Consider the following 18,851-nt stretch of genomic DNA (forward strand, 5'->3'; position numbering starts at 1 on the left):
GAGAATTCTGAGTGATACCATAATGTAAATAGAACATAGGAGTGCTAATAAAGAATAAAGTGAACATTAAACACAATATTTACACTCCACATATTGTATTTTGTCATGCAGTGGTCTTTAAACCAGAGATATAATAGCTGTTGATCCAAGAGTTATTATATTTTATTAATTAGGAATGATTTTTCTCTAGAGCTTTTACTGGTCTTTGTTCTAAGAGCAAAAGTTGTTGAACTTCTTAGTCCAGACAGAAACCAGTTGTCAAAGTTGGGAAAGAAAAATTGAAAGGAAAAATATTGCATTTTATAATTACTTCTCTTTTTTTCTTGTAATATTGGTAGAGAAGATTCATGGAAAATACTTCAGCATTTAAATTTTTTTCCTGGAAATAGAAGACAGGTGCCTTGTTTGTTGTTACAGTAATATAATATGTTCTTATGTAGCTATGACACTTCATTTTGTGGCATGTTACTGTTAAACAGTGCCAGGATTCTTATGGCAGTCATGTAGGCTAAACAGTTCTATCTATATAACTATTTTGTTGCTCTATAATTCTGTTGCAGCATTTTTGAGAGAGAGAGGGCATGATTTATGTTTGGAATGATATTTGAGCTACTCCAGTCTAGGCCTCAGATTTGGGCCTTGTGAGGCCTTCCAGCCTGTGGCACAGTTAGAAATTAAGGAATTGTGGCGCAGTTAGAAATTATATTAAGGTGTGATGGGAAGCACTGGGCTGTCTGGGTGTGAAGTAGTATAGGTTTATAGTGTGAGGTTTAGTCCACCTTAAGACAAAGATAAACAATGTTCACTTGCCAATGAGAGTGCCTTTGTAAGCTGTAAACTATACAGAAGTGTATATAAACTGCCATCTCCTCTTGAATAAACAGAGAACGTTGCATTAATCATATTGGTTGGATGTGCGTTCTGTCCTGTCCAGCTCTCCCAATTTATGAGGTCCCTGGCTTTGTAATTCCTGGTCCTTCTCCTTCTTGTTTGCCTCCTTTTAGACTGACTATTTGAGAATTCTGAGTAGCTATGTGAAAGCTACTCCTGTTTTACTGAAACAACAAATTTTTACATCTTGTCAAGCTGACGTTTCTTGCTAACACCTAATTCTTCCCCTCCTACAGCGGAGCTCAAGGAGAAGCTGCAGAAGTATGTCGATGAGGTGAATGCCCACAAACCTGGTTTCATCAAGGTTGTCCGGCACAGCAAGCAGGAGGGGCTGATCCGCTCCCGGGTCAGCGGCTGGCGAGCAGCCACAGCCCCGGTTGTGGCGCTCTTCGATGCCCACGTAGAGTTCAATGTGGGTTGGTATGTGCCTCCTTCCATTTCTCCTTCCATTTCTCCTTCCATTTCTCCTTCCATTTCTCCTTCCATTTCTCCTTCCATTTCTCCTTCCATTTCTCCTTCCATTTCTCCTTCCATTTCTCCTTCCATTTCTCCTTCCATTTCTCCTTCCATTTCTCCTTCCATTTCTCCTTCCATTTCTCCTTCCATTTCACCAGACCTTTACCGAGCACTGGTGTTAAATTACTGACTGGCATTCCTCTTTGCATTTAGAGGGTGAGTTAGAATTCTGAGCTTTTTAGTGAAAATTGAGACATAATCATGGACACAAGCAGGAAAAATGTGTGCTGTGTAATATGATCTAGATCCATTTTTATGGTTTGAGTAATCTGCTGATCTAATTACAATGTAATATTGTAATACTAGAAAACTGCACATTAAAAAACACCTCCAGTAATGTAGCCCTTTGCCCATGAAGGTGAATGTACCTTCTCTTCATTAAAAAATACTAGGTTTCTTTTATGTTCTGCAGTATAAACAAGTGTTATTTTGGCCACTCTGCAAAAGTAAACAGAACTAAAATAATGTACTCTAACTTGTTCAGTCTGGATTTACTATCTCCCTTGGTCCTTAAGTAAAAATGATGGTAAAAAGGCAAGAGCTTTTGTCTCTAGGATAGATCTATTATTAACTCTGATCCTGATGTCCTTGATAATGTTGAGAGCCTGAAGTTATGGTTACTTGGTAGCAAGGGTATAAATGCTCTATGATATGCAGATACTCATTTCTTCCATCCACCAGCTCAAATCAAGGTTAACAACAGGGCATCTGTTGTTATGTTGCAATGTGTTATTTTGGGGCAAATCCTGCACTGTCAAAACTCCATCTTGAAGCAGAGAGAGCTCTGAATGGGTAACAGCTTTAGACTTTGCTGTTTCTGAAAAAATTCAGCATAAACTGCTGTATTGTTTATTTGGTGGTGGACTAAGGGCTCCTTCCAAAATACACTACTCTTATGATTTCCATCAGCTCTATGCTTGTACTGGTGTAATCTTAACACTGTTTTTTGGGTTTTTTTGTTTGTTTCTTTTTTTTTTTAGGGCTGAACCAGTGCTCACCAGGATAAAAGAAAACAGAAAAAGAGTAATTTCTCCATCATTTGATAACATTAAGTATGATAATTTTGAAATAGAAGAGTATCCCCTCTCAGCACAAGGGTTTGACTGGGAGCTGTGGTGCCGGTATCTGAACCCTCCTAAGTCCTGGTGGAAACTCGAGAACACAACTGCTCCAATAAGGTAAAGGTGGCCCAAATTACAGTGCCACTGGCAAAGCTCTCCTAGGTGTGACAGGGGGCGAGTGGGCTCAGCTATGTAATAGCTTTTACTGACTGTAAAGTTCAAATACTTCAATGTACTTGGCCTGTCCTCTACAGCTTTGTCCTTGATGCCTACACAATCATCAAAAAAAACCTCTTATTTTCAGTAGATATTTTAAAAGGTTTTTAAAGGAAACTTTTGTTTCCAGTTGATCTTTTAAAACAGGTTTCCTGCCCAAGTGGAGTGGTAGGCGGGGCTGCTCAGCAGCACTGCTTTCTCCAAATGTGTTACCTGCTAATTTAGTGGTTACAGGCCAGAACTGAAATTTTCTTTACAGTTACATTATATAAGCAGAGCTGATCTGACAGCTGTATCCTTTATAATGTTGTCACATAGGTGTACAGCTGTGCTGTGTCCTAGGAGTTAATGTTTGCAAAGGCTGTGAGCAAAGGCTGTATCGGGTCCTTGCTTTGGGACAATCTGAGTCTGTACTTTCTTACCATGTCCAGCGTGTTATGGCTGGTACAGAACAATACCTTTGTCTCAGGGAGGGGAGAAGTAGCCTCTGAACCCACTGAGCAGCTCTGCTGAGATTACAGGCCTTTCTTGTAGATACACATTCATTCATTCAAAGAGGTCACTGTTACCTGTGCTCTAGCTCCCTGCAGAAATAAAGTGTGAAGAACAGTCTTCATCACATGAAAAGCAGAACCTCAAATAACACTGGCAGCTACTTTTCATCCAGAAGCTCTGTCTTTACAAGCGGGCACTTTTCTCAGGTTCTGTCAGTTTAACACTCTCTGAGCTGCATTGACCCATAAACAGGACCTAGAATTGGAAAGAAGGAGATAAAAATGAACAGGTTTGCCACAGACAAATGTAAAAAGGGGTGATAATTTCCTCATCTTTAGAAATAGTTATTGCTGTTAATGAACTATGTTAATGCTATAAAAATGTTCCTGTGAAGACAGGTTGAGAGTTTGGGTCACTCAGCATGGAGAAGAAAAGGCTCCAGGGACATTTGCAGCACCTTCTAGTACCTAAACAGTGGTTCCAAGAAAGCTGGTACGGGACAAAAGTAGGCAGTGATGTGACAAGAGGGAACAGCTTTACACTGACAGAGGGCAGGGTTATGTTAAACGTTAGGATGAAATTCTTTACTGTGAGGGTGGTGAGGCACTGGAACAGGTTGCCCAGGGAAGTTGTGGATGTCCCATCCATAGAAGTGTTCAAGGCCAGGCTGAATGGGGCTCTGAGCAACCTCATCTATTTGAAGATCTACCTGCTCATGGCTGGGGTTTGGAATGAGATAAAGTCCTTTCCAGCCCAAGTCATTCTGTGATCCTGTGATTATATATATAGAGTAATTACTATGATTTTTAAAATTAAAAGTATTGAAACACAAAGTAATGAGGGAATATACTTTTCCATTTTATCCCTGAACTCTGTTCTATATCATATAGAGGACTGGTGAGTAAGTGTCCTATATGAATTTCAGCTTTATTCCCTAGCTGTTTCCCTGGCACATTTTTTAAATTCAGTGCAATATGCTGCATGTGTGTGTTGGGTAATTAAAACAAACACACCAACAAACAAAGCTATGTGTATTCATGGATGGTTTCTATCATACCTCCTTTATCCTTCTAGAATTACAGCAAAGGGAAGCAGGTGCACTGAGAAATACTTAAAAACAACAACAAAAGCTAAAGTACCGTATCATAAAAGAAGCATAAGTTTTGTATTGATGTTAACTGCTATTTTCTTAATTAATAAATGCATCAGAAATGGTCTTTAATTGTTATAAAGCAGGTACTATAGCACTTAGAGGCATTAATATATAGATTTCTGGAGAATTGTTTGAAAGCAGGTGTGTCCACTAGCTGTAGCTTGAGTGTTCTCAATAAAAGCAGGGTGAATTCCTCTGTACTGCTCATTAATATCTATTCATTACCAGAATGCCTGATAACAGCATACTAATCTGAAAAGACATATTTATTTCTTACAATTGTGGATTATAAGGTATGTGAAAAATGAAAAGGCTAAATTACTCTATATCCTTCTTTACTCATAAGGTAAAATTGTACCCTCTGTGGCTGAACTCTTACCTGATTAAAATTGGTTCTGTATAGTAAAATCAGTTGGTTCACACCATGACATAAATAGAGCTTACTGATCCAGTAAAGCTATATGATGTCTTTAGATTTGGTTCAGGGCAATGGACTCAGGTTACACAATTCTGGTAAAGACAGACTTTTCTTGATTCTGTATTAAAAAAACTTATCTGGATGGCCCTATTCAAGAAATAATCTCTTTTTTTAGGTAAGCTTACAGGCACAAGTTTTTTAGCTCTAGGTGAGCCTGGCTTCCGGCTGAACACACAGAACTGTGCATCAGTGGGTATCAGTTTTAATTGTCATGGACAAGAGATTTAGCAAGAACAGAGACTACACTGGCTGGTAGCTCAGAAACAAAACTGTGGCTCCTGTGTCTCGCACTATTAGCACTGAAATCCTAACTGCTCTGGTGAATATTTATGTCTAATAATTCAACTTTCATTTCCTTCAATGGTGTTAATTTCACTTTAGAATTAAGAGTATTAGAAGGCAAAGCTCAATAAAACTCTTTCTTAAAAATCTGGTTTTGCTGCATCATTTTACCTAGCAATGAGAAATACAATCTGTGTCTGAATAATAAAATTCTTCAAAATTTATCTGCTAATTTTGGTTGCTGATGATTTATTCTTCCAGAAGTCCTGCATTGATTGGATGCTTCATAGTAGATAGAGAATACTTCCAAGAGATTGGATTACTGGATGAAGGCATGGAAGTATATGGAGGAGAGAATGTGGAGCTCGGAATCAGGGTAAGGAAAATAATTAGCCAGTACTGGTGACTTACAGTATAGGTTGCTTCTTATTGCAGGAGGGAAAGCAGTCCAAAATATGGATGATGGCACGAAAAGGAGATCCACAGCTCTGCAGACATGTAAATTTGTTTGAGGAAAGAGGAGGGAAAAAAGAGCAATAGTCTCTTTACAGAACTTAATCTGGGACAAGGGTGGAAGTACAGAATTTAGGAATGTTCTTTCAACAGTGCTAGAATTTTGCAGAGTTGATAGCTAAAACTCCCTGCTTACCTGTGATCCCAGACTCAGTAAGGAGAATAGTTTCTCACAGGTATGATGGGAAAAACCTTTCTAGATGACTTAGTTTATTTAAATTAGGAAAATCACTGTGGAGCTAAGTAGAGTATAGAGGCATTTATGCTGCCTTCCAGGTGGAAGAGAATTAAGATATTCATAAAGTGCATAAGTGCATATATTTTCTTTTTGCATTGTACATTCTTCACCCGTTTACTATAATGCAGTATTGTGTATGATTTGTGTACTTCTTTCTCTATCTCTTCACAGCTAAATACCTTTCTGTTCTCTTTGAGAATCTTTCAGGTTTTGATAGGAGTGGTGTTTTTAGGTAGATAATGGTAATGAAAAATGGTGTCGTGTGTTACAAAACTAACTTCTGAACCCTGCTAGGAAATGTAAGGGAAAGGTAACATTGTGTTTTGAGCCCTTTAGTTGCCAGAATAAAAGCATACTGTTGTACAATAGCAAAAAAAAAAAAAAAAAAAAAAAGAAGGAACTTAAAGTATAGAATTATCTCCTGAGATAGCAAGATATAACAAAAAATACTCTGCCTGTTAGAGATACAGAGTTATTTCAACCAGAGTGAAGCACAGACCCCCTTTCAGCTACAGTAGAGCACTTTTTTAAGGAAAGGGAGAGAGAAATGCAAGGCTTCTTTTAATAACACTGTTCTTCTCACTATGAGGGCCAGAGAGCTGCCTTCTGCTCCCAGAAACTTATTTTGCTGCTCAATGTTGCAAAGAGTTGAAAATTAACGTCACTTTGATTTTTCTGTTCTTTTTACAATGGACACAAAATTATGTTTTCCTGGTGAGTGTGAGAAATTTTCTCTTGGCTTGCATCATAAGATGTACCCTGTCTGGTCTGCAATACTTAGCCTTGGAGGAGTGGATTGTTGGTATGTTGATAGACAAGATCAGAGAGACACAATCTGCATAATTGAAATTTTGGAGTATGTTGGATCACTGGAATAAGGCCTGGCACTGCTTTGATTTCCTTATGGTTTTTTCTTTGTCTCCAGGAAAACAGTGCCTGACCTACATAAAATACTTTCATCTGTAACAGATGTAGGGTGCAAGGTAGCACAATAAATGCTGCTTTATCTGACTTTATGCTGGCTTGGATCTGGCTGCATGAAAACAAATTACAGAGCTGTAACAAACAGGTTGTTCAACAGTTTATTAACAGCTCTTCTCACAATCCTCACCGTACCTGAGATCATACAAGGATAAGACTCAGTGAGGGAAGACCTCATTGTTGCCTTCAATATCCTCACGAGAGGTGCAGGCACTGATCTCTTCACTCTGGTGACCGGTGACAGGACCCAAGGGAATGGCCTGAAATTGTGTCACAGAAGGTTCAGGTTGGGTATCAGGAAAAGGTTTTTCACTCAGAGGGTGGTTGGGCACTGGAACATCTCTAGATTACTTGTGTCACTTGCTACTGTGGGGCCAATGATGAATGCCTTAATCAAAATAGTCATTGTTCTACAAAAACTACATTATAATTGCAATATTAGTGCAATAAATAATGTTTCCATTTTAAAATGCTGCTCTCTAATCTGTGACCGTGTCATACTCACTGCACCTCATCTTTCATTGTAGTTTCCCTTTTTTTTTTAAGAAGTATCTAGATTTTTCTAGTTTTCTGCTGCGTGAAAAGCATTATCATTCAGGATAATGGACAAGTAGACACTGTCTGTCCAAAATGGCCTGCTAAGGAAATTTTGTGCATAACCTTGTAAGAGAAAACATCTAGAGGAACTGGAGAGTTTATTTCTGACTTCAGAAATAGCAGCATTTGTTAGGATCACTTGAGCTGTTTATCTTAAACATGGTAAGTAGAACATGGTCCCATGTCCTTATATTACTGATTTTGTTCCAGAGGATGTAAAACTACTGTGAGGAATTAGATCCTGACAAATGGAGACTTTTCTCACTATCCTCACCCAGGAGTTATGTTTGTCACCTCATCATTTGCACAAATACCTAGTTATTTGTGTTACATGAATGCAAAAAAATCCCCAACTATTGGTAACTGTATTTGAAGTATCCATTGTTGGTAAAGCATAACAAGCCACAGAAAACAAGACTTCAGAGAATTATTCTCTTGATTCTGAATTTGTTTCAGAGCTGCTACTCAGCTCTGTTGGTCTCTGATTTGGAATACTATTTTAACTTCTAAATTTTTACCCTTGTCTGTGGATTTGTAACAGCATTTGTAAAATACTAAACATATATTATGAAATAAATATCAATAAGAATATTTTGCCTTGAGCCAGGAGCTGGCAGATGAGTTCAAAACATAAATGCATTTGATTCTTAGAAAAAACTCTTTATTTACTCTTCGACCAAACGTTTTCTTGTGAATCTGTTTGCCCCATAAGACAAAAAAGCAGGCTGGTTGATGCAAGACTTGATAGAATCCTTTTTGAGCAGTTCGGTCACTTTAACTGGGATTTTAAAAGATTCATTTACTGTGAAGAAGCATCATATTTGTAAATTCAGGTAAGGATAAGTGGTGCTTCTTTTTTGTTCAATCACTCCCAATTGAATGGACTTAAGTGTGCTTTTAAATTGCCAGATTGCATTTAGAGGGCAAATTGGAATCACATTGTTATCCATGTGACCAAGCAGGAACTGTTTTGGCAACTGCCTTAAAGTGGAAAAAGAATGTGAGTGTAGGGCTGGTGTTTCTCAGGGTCATTTGGGCTCAGCTTCTGGGTTGTGCCAGCACAAGCAGCTCTTGTGGCCGTGGAAGACCCTACAAATCCTCTGCAATCAATTGGATGCTTTCAGTCAGATTCTGCTTTGGATGGTTCAAGTCTAGTTTGCAGTAGGCTTCGTAAAGGCCTCTTCCAATTCCTAATGAAGTCAGAAGATTTTCTATCAAAAGCAACCCTGTAGCAATTATTTTGTCTTTTAAAGCAGCCTACATGCTTGATAAAGTTCCCAGATATCTGTTACAAGGAGTTATTTGTGCCACTTTTAGGGATGCCTTAACAAATACTCAGTGATTTGCCTCAGGTCCCACACTAAGTCATCATCAGAGTCATGGAAATGCAAGCCCAGGCTTTGACTTAGAGTAATTTTGTGTGTCACAAATACTTTGTGCTTGCAGATTAATTCGTATTCACAAGGATATAATGGCCCTGTTAAGTGGGTAAGAGGAAAATTTATTAGAGGGTAAAAGCTCTTGAAGGGAAAAGGATTGGGTCTTGTTCCAACTAAATGGTATATCAGGACTTTACATTGGCTGACCCAGGAGGAAAATTGCATTTATAGTTAGACTGAGTCTGGCATGCTACTTTTGTACAGTATATTGCTGTAGTGAAATTAATTGCTTCATTTCTTGCTAGTCTGGTGGTTTGTCTGCAGACCTTTTGTGGAGCTGATGCTGTTTCTGATGGTGGAGATCTAGAGGAATGCAGTTAATGAATAGAGATTGAGAAATTAGTTATTTGAGCAGAAAATAGTCCCAGTTCTTTGGGGTATTTTCCATGCATTAGGGTCCCTCTGTGGCAAAGCAAGCAGATGTGAAGTCTATCATGCTTCTCCCTGATCTATTGATTTTAAATTCCAGAAGTTATTATATGTTTGTTAGTTTTGGGGTGGGTCTTGGTTTGTCGTTTGTTTGGGTTTTTTTAATGTGGTTTTGGGTCTTACTTATCTTGTTTTTTCTTTCACCTCCCCGCCACAACATACTTCTGGGATCATGATTTTTCTTTATCTGTTAGTTGAGTCTCTCCCATTTGGTGCATAGAAACTGATGGCTGCTTACATGTTTCAGCCATTTCCAGTCCACAGTGTGTGTGTATCCTGATGATTTCTCACCTGAGACCTTTCTTATAATACTGCCCTTGGGATAGTGTTCTTTTTGTTAATCACAAGCAAGTGAAGATACTTACACTTGGCCCCAAATCTCCATATTTATATGGAAACATTTTGCTCTTTTTCCTCTCTGCCTAGAAGTTTCCAGCAATTTTACCTGTCAGTGCTCCTAACACAGGCCATAAGTTACATGAAACCATGACTATATTGCATGTAAATAGATGTCTGATTTTATTAAGGAAAGCCTTTCCACAGTTGTCCTGGGCATGGCTGGGGTGGAGATAATTTTGTTCTTAGTAGCTGGTACAGTGCTGTGTTTTGGGTTTAGGATGAGGATAATGTTAAACCACACCAACAGTGTTCAAGCTTGAGTGAAGTTTCACAGCACATAAGCTACATTTTCTCCTTCTTGCCCTGCTCTTGTTCTCAATCTTGCAGCTGCTCACCGGTGCTTTGGCCCTTCCAGCACAGTGGTCTGCGCCACACCTGCTGCCTTTGAACACCTCTGCTTCAGTAAACTTTTATTTTCTTTCAAATGCAGAGTTAATTTTAATGTTAAACAGTTCATGATTTACCGTGCTGCCTCACAAACTGTTTTGTTAGGCAGATTGACAGGCTGGTGTGCCAAGAGGTAGATATGTCAGGAAAGGAACAAAGAAGATGAAGGGATTTTTCATCAAATTGCTGTGTTGTGGAACTGTTTGCATGGAGAGAGAGTATGACACATGTCACTGCATGACACATGTGTCATATGTGGCTGGTGTCCCTTTCTGCCCTTGCTGCTGGGCCTCCCTTCATGGCACTTCACTGAGCAATGTAGATCTTCCTAAAATACGCCTCAGGAAAGTTAATCAAGACATTCCCCATTCTTGCACTTGCAGCTATCATCGTTTTAAAGCCATGTTTTTAGCTTGTTTTCAGTAGGAAGGCCAATATCATTTGCCAGTAGGGAATGATGTGCTCTACAGAAAATATCCTTAGTACGTGATCGCAAGTGCTGCTCTGTGACATTCACATTCTCTGGACAGAGACACAATTCTGTCTCTCAGGATTTCTTGGAGAAGCACAGAGAGAAGAGAAAACAATCTTTATCTCTGCTCCTTTGTTTTCCCCATGTGGAATGTGGTGTGGAGATTGTTTACCTGCAGAGATTGCTGGATTGGATTTTGGTGAAGGTAGTTTGGGGTCAATGACCAATGGGATCCAGCTGTGGCTCGGGCTCTCAGCAGAGAGTCACGAGTTTGAGTTAGGTAAATAAGAAGTAAGTATGTAGAATAATATAGTATCTCTTTAAATAGTATATTAATATATTATAGTATAGTTTTAATAAAGCTATCCTTCAACCTTCTGATCTGGAGCAAGACATCATCATTTCTTCCCCACATCTGGGGTTCGCCCCATATACTGCTCAACAGCACAAGGTTGGTGATGTGTAAAGGCAAAGGGCTGAGAAGTCCAAAAATAGAAATATCCTTAGTTGTTACTCTGAGATAACTTTTAAATACTGCCTTTTCATATAATAATTTATCTTTAAATAGACAGCAGTTTATTTTGCTTTTATCTATTTTGTGAATTAAGAGGAGACTATTTCTAGATTGAAGCCTGAAAGAAAAAAATTGTAAAGATTGACCAAATGTTACTTCCCTAAAAGATGCAGCCAATGCTCTTCATAGCTCACACTTTCACCAAGACAAAAATAATTCCTTAGCAGTGCACGTAAGGCATAAGCACTTGCCTTGCACCCTGTGTAACCAGCAGCAGCTTATCAGTGTGCACAGGATTATTCCTGAGGTTAATTTTGTTTTGCAAAGTACCTCACTGTGTCAACAATTTGAATCTCGAGATGACCCAGGCAAAAATTCTCTATTTACAGGATTGTAATTTCAATAGGTTAAAAAAGAAAGGCTCTATTGAGAATAAAATAAGTAATTGTCATGCCTCCAAGTTTTGTCAGTCAAGAATTACTGACTTTTTTTTTTGGCTTGTTCTGGTTTCAGTCACTCCTACATTGGAATAACTGTTTTTCCCTCTGTTCTTCTCATGAATGCCTCAGCAGGTAATCTGCAGCTACAGCATGTGTAATTACACATTACCAGTGAATCACTTTTGTGGTTTTGCTATTTCTGGGGAGAGAACATTTTATTAGCTGCTCCCACAGGAAAGAAAAGTATTACAGCAGCAGCTAACACAGGACATCACTATACCCTACAAGAAAGGATGATGAGGCACTTGTAGATTGCTCACAAATGTTTTTTCGCTAACTGTGCAGATGTAGTTGCACATTACCAACTGGGAAGTAATATATATTGATGTTTTATGAGAGGAAATTATTTATAATGGTATGGGAAATAGTTAAACAGTTTAATTCAATATACTCTTACAAATCAAAGGATTCAGGTGAGATGCAAGTTAATTAGCGCATTATTAGCCTCATGTTTAATGCCCTCCTGCATTTTCAAGTCATGACATAGCGTCATTGCCATTATACCTTCTGGTATTTCAAGTCTTCATAGCCTAAGCTGGGAAGATTCCATATTTGTTTCTTTCCTCTAGAATTTAATTTCATTGGGTGATTTTAATATTGCAAGACTGATTTAGTAATCTAACAAAGATTAGAGGAAGATCGGTGTGGGAGAGCAAAGGGGTTGCTGTGGTGGTACAGAAGTGAGTAGATGACTGAGATGGGTTCACCAGGATGGATCCAGCATGTTCAGGTCACAGGTGTGAAAGTCAGACACCTTTACATGTGTGACAGCACCTTATGTTCTAAGTCAAGCGAGCAAGGCAAAAGACCAGCCTGGCTGAACAGGGAATTCTTCAGGAGCTCTTGCCTCAGTCTTTAATAATACTGATAGAATTTGGGCTACAGTGCTGTGGAAAGGGACCTCGGGGTGCTGGTTAATGACAAGTTGAATGTGGGTCAGCAGTGCCCTGCAGCCAGGAGGGCCAGCCCTGTCCTAGGGGACATCAGGCCCAGCATCGCCAGCGGGCAAGGGAAGGATTGTCCTGTTCTCTCTGCAGTGGGGAGGCCTCACCTCCAGTGCTGGGGCAGTTTTGGGTGTTACTATATAAAAGAGACATTAAACTCTTAGAGAGTGTCCAAAGAAGGGCAGTGAAGATGATGAAGGGTCTGGAGAGGAAGGTGTGTGAGGAGGGACTGAGGACACTTGTTCTGTCGAGCCTGGGAAGAGATGAGGCTCACTGCAGTCACAATTAACTCGTGAAGGGAAGAGGAGGAACAGCCTGACCTCTTCTCTGTGATGACCAGCACCAGAACCCAAGGGAAAGGCCTGAAGCCGAGTCAGGGAAGGTTTGGGTTGGATATTAGGAACAGATTCTTCACAGAGGGTATCTGGGTACTGGAACAGGCTCCCCAGGGAAGTGGTCACCGCACCAAGCCTGACAGAGTTGAGAAAGTGTTTGGACAATGCTCTCAGATACATGGTGTGACTCCAGTGGTGTCCTGTGCAGGGCCAGGAATTGAACTGTGGTGATCCTTGTGGGTCCCTCCCAACCCAGCATGTTGTATTCTATGACCAGGTTTTTAGGCACAGTGTGAGATTAACAAGACTGATCAAGTTGAGTGTAGCTGTGGTAAGAGAGAGAAAGGTGAAGCTGTAAAAGGTGGCCAGCACAGTACATTGCTCTGTGAATACTAAACCCTTGGTGATCCTGTTTTTCAGTTTCCTGCTTTTGTGCTTTTTAAGACAAGAAGTGATTTCTTTTACTTCCTGTTCATAACTTAAACTTGGCAATGTAGTGATTGATGTGTGGGTTATTCACTGTGCCTGGCAACGAGACAGACATGCTTGGAAGAGAAGCGAATGGAGCCATAAGCCTTCAGTGACCCTTGACATGTGCTATCTCCAAGTGATACAGAGAGTGGTTCCTGCAGTTCACACCAGCAGCACACCATGCCTAGTTTAACAGTGCACTGTAAAAGTTTCATAGCTCATGAAGATGCATGCAAAATTAATCCCTGCAGAACAAAACAATTTAAAAAGTACATAATGAAGCAATTAGCTAAAAGAGGAAGAAAAGTAATGACAATTTAATTTGGGAAGAATCTTTACATGTATTAGGTTTTCAATGAGAGTGTTTTATGAAGGCACAATTAACGTAAAATGAGGCCTGTGAGGCAATTAATGATGACTTCAAAAGTTAGATTTAAGAGATAATTTACATTTTAAAAATGAAGAGCAGCTCTGGTTATGTTAAAGTCTTTTACTTTCCTTTTAAAAAGCCTTTTTGATCGTGGGGGTGTGCTTTTGTAGGTTGCTTACAGTTTCACATTAAAATATCAGCTTGGTTATGAAAAAGGACTGTTCTTTCATACAAATGAATAGGTTTATCTAAAAGTATGACAGGATTGTGTGATGATCAGAAATATTTAGTGAAGGTTATTTGAATTCAGTAGAGATATTACCTAAATAAATATTAACGTATTTCATCCAGTGTCTCTCTGCAGAGACAGATACTCAACAAATGTGCACAACAATCCAAAAACTTCCAGGGTATGATCAAAAACCCACTGATAGCATCTAGAAATATGAACACTGATTTCAGTGATCTTGGTGTGTGACAATTCTCTCTGTCCTTTCTGCAGTCACATGTCAAGATATCAAGATAAAAATTCAGATTCAAAATTATTATGGTATTGAATAAGAATGGCTTATTCATATTTGTCTGTAAAACATCAAGCTGGTTATCTGTAAAGAATTAATGGTAATGACAGAGGTGGACAAGATTCACAAGTAGTTTTTACAATAAATTGTTCCCAAAAATATATTTCAAAGATACTGGTAACTAATTAGTTTGTATCTACAGTAGTAATTAATTTACACTGACTGTTTTTTAAACTTCAGGGCATCTTTAATGAGTACTTCTAATTTTGTAATTTGCAACCTTCACAGAATTTAGAAATTACTTCAGCTTTTTGAGAAATCACTTAATTATTAAAAGGTTTTTGTTTGCAGTCCAAGTGAGCTGATGGTATCAAACAAGGTCACATTAGCTCTTGGAGAAACTGCATAATCTGTGTAAATTTAATGAATGCCGTACATGCTAATAAACTGCTTGATGACTTATAGGGTTTATTTTTTTTATTAGATTAAGGTTCTATAACGTAAAAAGAACACTCAGTGATTAAAGAGATAAAAAGAAACTTCTAATTAAGAAGTGTTATATCATTTTATAATGAAGTATAAATTAAATATTTGAGAAAGGGATCGGCTTAAGAGTTGTGATTGCTTTGATTAAATAGCAAATTCAAATGCATTTAAGTGAAATTGGAGAGGATTTACTAATTAATGTCGTGAAAGCAGTTTTCCAGATGTGAATGGAATTTGCTTAAAAAAACTTGCAACCAGATTGATTTGGGTATTTGTAAGGAAGTGTGAGTGACACATGGCTCTACGAGTGCTGTGGGATGCCTGGTGAGAGATGTGGGAATCCAGGGCTTCCCTCTGGCTGCCCTGGCAGGTCTGGGACCCTGGCAGGGGTCAGGAACCCCCCTGGACAGAGCCCCCAGAGACACTGTCTGTGATCTCTGTCCATGGAAAAGAGTTTTCAATCTTACAGGATGAATTACAAGCTCTGAGTGTTTGATATAAGTAATAATTAAGTGTGGCACGGGTGCAAAAGTAAAATTTTAGAATTCTAGATAAGGGGTCCAAAGGGGACAAGATGGAGGAAATTGGGTGTGTCTTGTCCTTTTTCTCCTTCTTCATGCCCTCCATGTTTCACTGCGGTGTTGGCATTTTTCTGTTGGTTCAGGCTGGGGACACACTGTCCAACGTAGGTGACAGATATTGGCACGTTATTGCAAATCCAGCACAGGTAGTTTCTGGTATTTAATGTTTGTAACATCCCACTGAGGGCAGAGCCCCACACGCTGCCCTGCAGGACAGAGCTGCGGCAGGGCAGCAGAACATGTTAGAGATAAACAGAATAAACAACCTTGAAACCAGCACAGACCAATTATGGCTTCTTCTTTGGCAGCGGGGCTGAAAGACAGAGACTTTCTACAATCTCAGAATCATCAATAGCACAGATTCCGACAGGAGTGAGAGAGGGGTGACAGAGGTTTCAGGACTTTGCAAGTTGCTCTAAGAAGCCACTTGGGGTGTTCCTGCTCCTGTAGCTGCCTCACTTGTCCAGTCCCCCTGGACTGCCCCATGCTCAGGTCCTGCACCTCTCCAAGAGAGGAGCAGTCCCAGCTGAGCTGTTGTGCCACCACCTGTGTCCTCTCAGTGGTTTTAAGTTGCTCTCCTTGCTCTCCCAGCATGGAGCGCCTGTTTTCTTTTTACTCTGTGGTGCTACTTTAACTTTAAACATAAATTCTCACAGATTTAGGGCCACAATTAAAAGGATGTGCTAATAAATATTCAGTAAATTACCAGTGTGAAGTGCTTAGAGCTTGGACAGATTGTCCACGTAAGCCACAAGAACTGAAGATTTAAAAGGGAGTTTCCCCCCACCTTTCCCCCTCACATGCCCTCCAGTAGATTCTCTGTACTCATGTGATGTCCCTGTCACCTCTCCTTTGATTTGCTTAGTTTAGGACATGGGGTCTGCTGATTTTAGCCTTTCAGCTCTGTAAGTGTTCACCTTGTCACTGCTATTGTCTTTTTGGATCTTCAATTTTTTTATGGAGTTTTACTACCTTTGGGTAGTGATGAAGGAACAAGGAACTCTTTCAAGAAGAGAAATCCCTCTAAGACCTTCTTGGGGCTGTACCAAATATATGAACCTCCTCAGGAAATTCAAGAATAAAGAGCCCTTTCTCAGGCTGCCTTGGAAGGGAACATTGGAAATGCACTGAAGTGGGCTCAGAGCTCTTTGGAAGGGAAACTCCAGTTGCTGTGTTCTTTTCCTGAAAGACTGTTTTTGCAATGTAAACCAGCAGGATGAGAACCTCAGGAAATTCCTCCATATAAAAGCAATCCCTTTGCCTACCTGAGACTCCAGCAATCATGGAAAGTACTCCCAAAGATACATTGACCCTCCTACTTCAAAACTTTCTAAGGCAAAGTCTGAGGCCTGTTGGTATAGTTTTGCAATTGATGCTTTTAGAGCATGACATGTGAATTACCATTTATTGTGTCACAGTGATGAAAGTATATGTTATTTTTTACAACTGCATATGTATATTTTGAGATTTGGCAGGAAATTGAGATTATTGCTAGTAATTTCCACTTCTTGCCTATCATAGGTAAATAATCTTCATGGGCAACAGGAAAATTTGCTGAATTTCCTTTTAAGCATGGTTTAGGAAATTAAGTGTTTTCCTTGCAATTTGTACAAGTAGGTTAGTCATTAAGTATTACTGATTGCAGCCACAGTATGCTCAGAAATACAACATTTTACTTCAAATCATTCCATGTGGTTTGAAAAAGTGTTTGAAGCTCTTATCATTAGACTTCTTTCTAAAGCCATGGGTGATAATTTGAAAAAGCTCTACTGATTTTTAACTTTTGTATGTGTTTATAGCCATCAAATAAAATAGCAGTCCAGGAAAACTAGAAGGGTGCTATTCAGTGTGGATAAAGCCTGAATAAAGATTGCTAATGACAGCAAAAAATAGCTGCAAAATCCACAGGGGAATAGTGTGAAGCTGTGAGGAACTAACCCCTCAATTTCTATTCCTTCCTGTTTACAGGAATTTTATTAAATGAAGAACAGGCCACTCTAAAAGGCTTCTCAAATTCCCTTGGAGTAGAGTCTTTGAGAAAATGTATTCCTTAGTATTAAAATATTACTTAAAAAAAAAGCATAAAAATTATATCTGACTGAAAGGTGTTTGGTTAAAGTAATTAATTAGTCTTTCCTGTGCGCTTCTGATATGAGATTTTTACCATCTCAAGGTTTTTCTCTTGAAAAACCATCCAGCTATCCACAATAGCTCCAACACAATGGTTATAGCACCAGGGATTAATGTAAATGAGTGAAAGATGGGAGGAGGTAGGAGTGGTCAGATTCAAGTGGATATTTGGTCTAGAAGAGAAAGAAACTGCGAGAAATTCCATTATTTAAAATATAATCAGGGAAAAATTTAAAAAAAAAATGATACTTTTTGTAGCAATTAATTATGTTTATTATTTAGTATTCATACATGTGGTTCAGTGTAGTGTTTAGTGTATGAACAGCAAAGCCCTTCATTCCTTGGCTGGAGATTTTGCATATTTTAGGGAGCTGGGGATCCTGACTTCCATGAGATTCCAGGAGAGCATCATGCCATTTGAAAGTCTTACTTTGATGCCTGTTGCCTACATTTCTATTTGGGTTTTTTTTTAGCAACTTACCACTCCCTAAATGCAATGAAACATTTGGATAAAAAAGAGATTTCTTGCCAGACTGTAATCCCACTGGCAAAGAACACTGGGAGAAAGAAGGGACATTGGCTTGTCCCAGATGTGACCAGCTGAGCATGTCAGGATTCTACTTTCTGCCTTTTTAAAGCATTGCCTCTGCTTCCACTTGGCAAGGTTTCATAGCCTGTGTCTAAGGTCATGCTCCTTGCTAAGTGCTGTAGTTAATTTTTATGCATTTTAGGAAAGTTTTGCTTGGAAATAATATGCTTTGAAACTGTTTAATGCAACTTAGCCATTCTGTATTTATATCTAATTAATTGATAGAAATTAATTAGTCTTTGAAAAGAGAACAAAGGCTGACAGTGTCTGGGAGAAAGGAGTGGCCACTGGAATTGATTAATTGGTGTTTATTCAGGTAGGTGGTAATTTTTATTTGCAAACTCTGTTAAGGACTTGGTCATCTCAGGTTGTTTTTTGAAAACATCTCACTTCATTATTAAGTCAGATCATAGTTTCCTGATAACTGAATCATGCTGAAATTATACATGACTGCTCTTCTAAATTTCAGTTCCTAAAACTTTGCTTGGAAATTCAGCCTGTTGTAGACTGTGAACTTTTTGGCTCAACTTGTGAAGACAGCATTGAGACCTAACTCTGAAAATCCCACAAAAGATTTGGTGTTCACTTGCTGGCCTTGGCTCAAGGCCATCCCTGGTTGGAATGAGCAGAGGCTGGGCGGAATACACAGTGTACATGTGTTGTGAATTGCCCCGTCCTGGGCTAAGTTATGACCATCTCTACATCTTCCTTGTTTTTTATGATACTAATTTAGGCACTGTACAATGAGTAACTCTGAAACAATTTATAGCTGGATGTCCATGCTGTACAGAGAAATTACTTGGACTGAAAGCAGGCGTTGTGTGAGCACAGCCTGGTGGTAGTTCACATTAAATCTCTATTAG

General features: G+C 39.1%; 1 protein-coding gene across 5 annotated transcripts in view; it reads left to right on the top strand.

The window, feature by feature from the left end:
* Positions 1 to 18,851, top strand: part of GALNT18 (polypeptide N-acetylgalactosaminyltransferase 18) — a 275,590-nt gene that overhangs the window by 199,617 nt on the left and 57,122 nt on the right. For all 5 annotated transcript variants that reach the window (XM_032748975.3, XM_030273457.4, XM_032748973.3 and 2 more), the window contains 3 exons: positions 1,128 to 1,311; positions 2,388 to 2,585; positions 5,354 to 5,468. In XM_032748975.3, coding sequence (XP_032604866.1) covers positions 1,128 to 1,311; positions 2,388 to 2,585; positions 5,354 to 5,468 — 497 coding nt within the window. The remainder of the gene's footprint in view (positions 1 to 1,127; positions 1,312 to 2,387; positions 2,586 to 5,353; positions 5,469 to 18,851) is intronic.

This window comes from Taeniopygia guttata, chromosome 5, assembly GCF_048771995.1.
Source record: "Taeniopygia guttata chromosome 5, bTaeGut7.mat, whole genome shotgun sequence".
NCBI classification, from domain to species: domain Eukaryota; kingdom Metazoa; phylum Chordata; class Aves; order Passeriformes; family Estrildidae; genus Taeniopygia; species Taeniopygia guttata.